This window comes from Apium graveolens, chromosome 5 (assembly GCF_009905375.1).
Source record: "Apium graveolens cultivar Ventura chromosome 5, ASM990537v1, whole genome shotgun sequence".
In the NCBI taxonomy this organism is placed as follows: domain Eukaryota; kingdom Viridiplantae; phylum Streptophyta; class Magnoliopsida; order Apiales; family Apiaceae; genus Apium; species Apium graveolens.
This window is the reverse complement of record NC_133651.1, coordinates 180,662,503-180,669,992: the sequence shown is the minus strand read 5'-3', so window position 1 is coordinate 180,669,992 and position 7,490 is coordinate 180,662,503. Positions and strand designations below refer to the sequence as shown.

Here is a 7,490-nt window from a genome sequence, read left to right as displayed (position 1 = left end):
ACGAAAACAAAGAAAAAAGTATGCAAATGAAGGTTGTATTGCCTCTCCTTTTGTTTTACAAGGATGACCATTGGTTGCCATTGTCAATCACATGATCATATAAATAGATGATTTACTTTCATTAACTGATATATCTCAAAAATCAAACAAATCAGATTCTAAGTAAATCAATGTATGAATGAAATACTAATCTAATACATTGGAGCAAAAACAGATACCAATTAGTATTAAACTTCCATTCTGCATATAAGCTGAAGAATCTTTAATTCAGTTAGCTTTGAGAAAATACAGTTACATACAGGTCGATATCCAGCATTCATGGACTGCCGCCCCCCACAACTTGAATGCCAACAAATATAATCATGCATCACTAGTCGCTACCCCTGGCACTTGTTGTACATACTACTTCCCACAGTTTCATGTTTAATAAGGAACATAATTTTGTTGAATTGCCACCAATCATGTTTGTCATTCGGGTTCCATGTTCCAGTCATACGAGGGATTCTACTAATATGTTATTTTCTGTAGACTAGTATACCTTTCAGCAATGTATTCCATCAATTCAATGGCGCCAAAATACTCAATGTTGATCGATAATCAACAAGCTGGCCTTGGATTCACGATCAACAAACAGCATGCATACAGATGCCTTTGCTTAAGCTCATAAGCCACATTTGATGATTTTCAATTGCCCTTAACCTGTGTATTGTTTTTGCTGTTATATCATTACAAAAGTTGTATGCGGATGGTGTATTCTACAGGCTTTTTCTTTTTTTTATAGCTTCAATTTTTTTGGAGGGGTTCAATACTTCAATAAATTAAATACCATTTTAAATTAGTCTAGGTATCAGAATCAGATTACACTTATATACATTCAAGAGGACAATTCTAGTAAGATACTAGAATACAAACACACAAGTTTTTTGTCTCCCATAGTAAAACTAATGATCAGCAACCGAAAAAACAAGTAAACTTGGAACAACAAAAGCCATCTGCAGCTATATGTAATAGGGAGTTTATATACCAAAAGGTTGCTCACTTTCCATAAAATTCTAACTTTCTTTATCAGTTAAAGATGAAAGTAGTTGTATATGTAAATATCTCAACTTGCCTAGTGCAGTATACAAGGAAATAGAGAACTACAAAGATATAGCAAACGAAGACAAAAGACAGGATGAAGGTTTTTTCACTGCACTTGCAGCTGTACATAAAATGGTTAACTAAAGAAAATGCACAATATGTGATATAATACATACTCATACCATCAAATAATCACATGTGAACTTGACATTTCTAGTGACTTCATGTTCGGGTTTAGCTCTAGAGCATTTAATCCGCCTCTTGCAATCCTTCTAAAACCAATGACCCAACAAACAACCCAACTGCCCCAACTCCAAGCGTTGCCGCAATGACATCTTGTAATACTACAAGAGCAGTTGAATCATCTGGTATTAATACAATAGCAAGAAGGGCTAATGCAAAAGCTGGCAGTGCAGCTGAGGCCAAGGCTGCAGGTGAGGCCGTTGCAAACGTTTCCAGCAAGGTCAGCAGTCCAAGGTCCTCAGCTTTAGACAACAATCCCAACTTCTCAATGGATGATAGAGTGACTCCTAGATCCTCAGCTTTTGACAGTAGACCTGCCTTCTCAACGTTGCTGAGGACTTTCTGCTTCTCTATTTTCTTGAAGACATCAACTTCAACTTGTTCACTACCTTCGTAAAATAATCCTGCACCAAACCATTGCTTGCTCCAGTTCTTATCATATTTGTTTACCTGCACCAGTGTGAATAAAATACAGTTTCACTTAAGAAATAGTAATTCATGGTACATAGCCACCTAAGTAATGCCGTATGGGTGAATTGAGTAGAATCTTTAAGGAAAAAGAAAATGACACAAGAGAATGACTAAAACAATTCTCAAGTCCCAAAAACCGATCTTACAGATCATTTGCCCACAGAATTGAACATGTTCCATGCTTAACTGTCATCTAACATCAAATTTGTTATGATGGGCTACAAGGAATGAAATACATGCCTATTAGAAACAGCTAGCGGGAATACAATTCTACAGGCATATAAACTTAAACTTTATCAAGCATTTAGAAGAGCAAATGTACACAGTACATAAGCAGCAAAAGAAGACTACAACCACCAACATCATTAATCTCAGTGCACAGGACTTCCGCATCAAAGGCATAACAAGTTGACGTTTGAAAGTAGTTTGATAATTGTTATCGACGTACCATTACGACATTATTTCTAAAATTCACATTAGCTTATATATTCCGAAAAATATACCAATTTTGTATCTGGTGGGTTGTACCATCCGGCACACATGCTACTATTATTACAAAACTAAAAACTACATGCTTAACAAATCATTACACCCTTAACTCAATATTTTACTTCCATAAACAAAGTACTTGTGCATATACCTTCTTTTGAGGTGCCATGGCAAGAAATCTTGGCGCCTGTTTGGCTGTGGGAACAACCCGAAACTTGGAAGAAAACAAAGACTGGTCTGCATTTCTTAGAGAAGCAATGGAATAGGCAGCTGCCATTGTTGTTGCAGCCATAAATGGTGATTAATTTTTTCTTCTAAAGGCTATTTTTTTCTCTTTGTGATATCTGTTAGTATCATATCAACCAATCAATATGTTCGCATCTCTATCTGCAACATATTTATAACATACACTTATATTACATTTACCCTTTTTTTCATTTTGTAAATTTACATTTACGTACCTGTACTTTGAATAATTTGCTACATTAGTGTATTTTTTAGTGAAGTACAGTGCGTGTGTGTATAAATAGGCACGTAGGGGTGAGCAAAACCGAAATAGAACTAAAAAACCGAATTAAATAGTGAAATTTAGGTTCGGTTCAATCCAAAAAATTTTAAATTTTCGGTCTATTTAGTACTGACCGAATTAAAATTTGGTTCGGTTCGGTCTGGTCCTTAATAAAAAAATTCGATCAGGACCAAATAGACCGAATTATATATTATTTATTTTTATTATATATATTTTATAACTTATTTATTAACTAATTTGTATATTTTTATTTATTTGAATATATTATTTCATATATTTTTTTTAAAAAAAATAGGGAACGGACTGAATGAACAGTACCGAACGGACCGAAATATTTCGATTCAGTCCGGTCCATAATATAAAGTGATTAATGGATAAAAGAAGCCAATGGATATTCAGTTAATGGATATTTATAGATGGATGCAAATCAACGGATGATTAATCAATGGATATCTAAAAGTATCAATTGATCTTCATCAACGGATAAAGTCTATCAAAGCAATCAACGGATAAAAGAGCAGTCGATGGATATCCATATATTCATTGATAACATAAGGAATCAACGGATAAGCTATCTATCGATGGATGAAAGCAAAGATTATCAATTGATAAGTTTCACAATAATTATTAATTTATTAGGGTTTCCTAATTTGGTTAAAGACAAGATGGATGAAATCTTTGCAGAGACTTATTTCAATGGAAGACAGTTTAGGTCAAAGACTGTGAAACTTTTCAAGAAACACAGTTTTCAAGGAAAGAAACATGAAAAAGACCTTTCAAGAAAAAGTCAAGGCAAATGAAGAGCTGTGAAATCAACTAATTCTATTCTTAAACAAACATTGTAATATGTGAGTGATCAATTGATATAATAGAATTAGATTATGTACTAGTATAAATATCTAGTACCGTGTAACTAGAATAGGGTAAAGAAAAATATCAATCGGTAGACAACCTAAAGCACCTTAGCAGATAGAATATTGTAAACATTTATCATTCGTCATTTTATTTTTGTAAGCAGCTTGGTTATTAGACCAAGATTACTTGAAATCAATAAATTAACTTGTTAGTGGAACAACAAACCACTAGTAATTTTTAATTGTTTGTCTTTCATATTTGATATCCTATTTTTATCTTTATGTTATCTCTGTTCTGGATTAATAAACACTCAAACACTTTTAAAATGATCAACTTACATCATACAAATTCAAGGTAAATGAAGAAGATGAGTTCACAAACGAATTTTCTTTTCACAATGATTGTCTATTGGTTGGTGTTGATGAGGTAGTGACCAAAAATATTGATCAAGCTCAAGATTTAAAAAAGAGAAAGTTGCTCAAGAAAAGGAGGGGAAGAGAAAGATTGAGAGCTAAGGATGTTGAGGAGAAAATTGGCACAGATTGGAACGTGGCCGGACAGTTTTTTAAGAAGAAAGAGATTACATTGCAAGAAAACAACAACAGAGAAGTTATGGACACTGTCGGTGAGTTAAGAGGTCAAATTCCAAAAATTCATGATTTCTACGAAATTTTGATGCGGAGGTTTTTAGTGTGTCTGTGAGTGCACAGAGAAGTGGATGGAGGATGTATATCAATTTTAAAAATAAAGGAGTTCTGATGATGTCAACAAAAGCTTTTGTAAAGACGAACATAGTTGAGTTGTATGTCCTACAGAGGAAAGTAATCAAATGAGGAGAAAAGATCAATGAACTGATGATGGACTACATTGTAGACATAATGATAATCATTAGTGTAGAAGCATTTCTTGATCCTCTAGTTGTGAAGTACTACAAGACTTTAATTTTACATAATTTAATGTTGATTGAAGAGAGCCTTGAGAGAAGTCATCTTGAATTCATGAAGAAGGGATGCTCAGAGGCAAACCTAACAGAACGCCAAGTGATGTAGCTACAGCAGAGGTGATCTATGTATTCAGATTGAATCATGCAGTAGATATTTCACAGACTTATCTTAAGAAAGAATCCGGATTCTATTTTAAATTAGTTCTTGTAACAGGGGCAAATGAAAATCTAGTTCTTGAAACTGTTCTAGATAATGAACCATGCATTAAAAAAGAATAAGGAGGAGCTAGTGTAATGTTACAAGAAAATGAATGGTCAGTAAATAAATGTACTAATTAGTAGATTCAACAGGAGTAATTCAAAAGCAATTAGAAAGGTACTTTTAATAATCAAGAAATCTACAAAGAAAGATGACAAGATTACAATCAAGCCTATCACTGAGATCTACAATGAGAAAAAAAATCAAAAACTGTAAACAACATTACAAGAGTCCAACATTTTCCGAAGAGGATTTCTGTGTTTGTGTTTGCAAAGAAGGTGTCGCTTGTGTTTGAAGGTATAACAAAGATCAACGGTATGTCTTATCTCAAAGAATTTTTAAAGAAACTTAAAGATTCACCTCCAGTCAACACTCTTGAAGTTGAAGCAAGAGATTTAGTGAAAGCAAGATTGAATCAGAAGAAATAAGAACTCATAAAGGCCCTAGAAGAGAATGCTCAGGCAAGGGAAGAAAGAAGAAGACAGTAAAATAGAAGAAAATAAAATATATATCTTCAGACTAGAGGAACAATAATTTTTTTTTTAATTGTCTAGATTTTAGAGAATCTGGAAAAGTATATTTAATCCAGAACTCAGTCTTTATTACTTATTATCTTTAACATTTACTTTTTCTTATTGTCAATTGAGTTATCATGTATAGATTTGTTTGTCGAACTCTATCAACCAAATAGGGGAGATTTTAAAGCATAATGTAATATAAAAAGTAATCATGCCAAACGATAACTCAACTCTTAATGAAACTCAGTCGGTAACAAAGAATACGAAGCACATGAATTCAGAAGAACAAAAGATAGGATACATACATGCATCACTAAAGGGAATCAAACTTTGAAATCTTCAGTGTTGTCACAGAAGGAAGTTTATTAACATGTTCGAGCCTCTATGAAGAATAAAAGTTTAAAAGATTTCAGTGTCAGAGAAATATGGTGGTACAAGTATAAATATTACAGGATCTTAGTGAACAGAAGAAAAGAAACAGTCGAGGCAATGTCAATAGATATTAAATGAGAGTGAAGGGAATTCAACTCAGGATTTGTTGTATGTGAACTAGACCAGTGCATTAGACGTCAGTGCGACAAGAAAATAATTATCTTTTACAATACAAGGCTGCAAATAGAACCAATGTCATAAAAAAAATATACTATAAAGATTCAAGCGACAAAGGCACTTAAATTAATTGCTACTTGGTGGATTTCTCTAATGGCATTTTTGAGGCTTGAAGTGCGCATACCCCATTTTTGAGGCTTGAAGTGCGCATACCCTGTATCTCTACAAGGGAAGTGCACCTCATTAATAGGATGTGAAATTAAAGTCTTTTGACTTGAAGTGCGCCCGCACAAGGGTGTTTTATGAGCAAGCGTGCCTCAGGTCAATATGTGATTATTTATTATGTATGCATAGTTGAAGTACGCCCTCTCAATTCTTCACCAAGAGAAGCACACCTCACAAGTGGTTTGAAAGGGTAAAGGACTTGAAGTGCACCTTACCAAGGGTTTCCCCTGTGTAGGCGCACTTCATGTGTAGTTGATTAATACTAAGGCAATTTAAGGTATGAAGCGCGCCCATACAAAACTATAGACTGAGTAGGCACACCTCATACTATATTTAATTACATGAAGTGCGATTCTATAAGGAGTACAATGGGAAAGCACACGGCAACACTTGTTCATTTAAAATTTAATCAATTTCATTTGATTAAGAAGTCTACACTACACAAGGAATTCAACAGAAGCAAATACTGTTGGAAATTATCACAATCGCAACGATGGCAGTTATATTCACAAAATAAAATACGACAATACAAGAATCAAGGCAATTAACACCAATTAACGAAACAAACGATGAATGGCGAAACCAAACACAAACTCAGTAACGATAAAATAACAAGAGAGAGAGAAAAGAATGGCTTAGCTATCACTGTCGCTTTAATACAGTAATATAAACAGCTGAGTTGCCAGCCCTCGAAAAGACTTCACTGTTCTTGAAGAGTTTATCGCCCCACCTATCTGTGTTGGGATGCCGGGATATCACTTGCAGAATAAAACAGCTCAGTGCAATTCCGTCACAGCCCGGTAAAGCACAATGGCGACCACACCTCAATTCGCCCTGAAAATCTATGTATATACGCTATGTGTATGTGTGGGAGAGAGATGGGTTTTAGAGAGATGGAGATGGCTGCTCTTTATTTTTCCCTTTTACCCTTGGCTCAAAACAATGTAACTGATAATATATATTATATCTTATTAAATATAAAATATAATATTTCTTCTCAAAATAAAGTAGAAATTAGATTAAATATTATATTATATTTCTGATTTATTAATATTAATATTCAGAATATAATTAGAGTTAACACATCAGAATTTAATCTGAAATTAAACTCATATATTCATATTAATATTATTTAAATCAATATAATATAAATATTTAAATAACATATTTCAACCAAGCAACTTTGTCTTCATTTCTTTATTAATTTCACTAAGAAATTTCCTTAGACTATCCATGAAAGTTTATGTCCTCGTAATGAGGAAAAACCTCCAACCAATAGATTTCGGAAATTACATCAAGTACCTGAAAAAAATAGGCCTTAAACTTTCC

General features: G+C 33.5%; 1 protein-coding gene across 3 annotated transcripts; it reads right to left on the bottom strand.

Annotated features, from left to right (window-relative positions):
- Positions 1-1,039: 1,039 nt before the first annotated feature.
- Positions 1,040-7,082, bottom strand: LOC141724649 (uncharacterized). 3 transcript variants are annotated; one of them, XM_074526861.1, is made up of 3 exons: positions 5,693-7,082; positions 2,435-2,670; positions 1,040-1,773 (listed from the first exon to the last, which is right to left on the bottom strand). In XM_074526861.1, the coding sequence occupies exons 2-3, from the start codon at positions 2,573-2,575 to the stop codon at positions 1,330-1,332; spliced, it is 585 nt and encodes a 194-aa protein (XP_074382962.1). In that variant the 5' UTR covers positions 2,576-2,670; positions 5,693-7,082; the 3' UTR covers positions 1,040-1,329. The 3 variants fall into 3 exon arrangements, with proteins under 3 accessions (XP_074382962.1, XP_074382963.1, XP_074382961.1); XM_074526862.1 differs by having other exon boundaries at positions 2,435-2,627; XM_074526860.1 differs by having other exon boundaries at positions 2,435-7,082.
- Between the last annotated feature and the right edge of the window lie 408 nt (positions 7,083-7,490).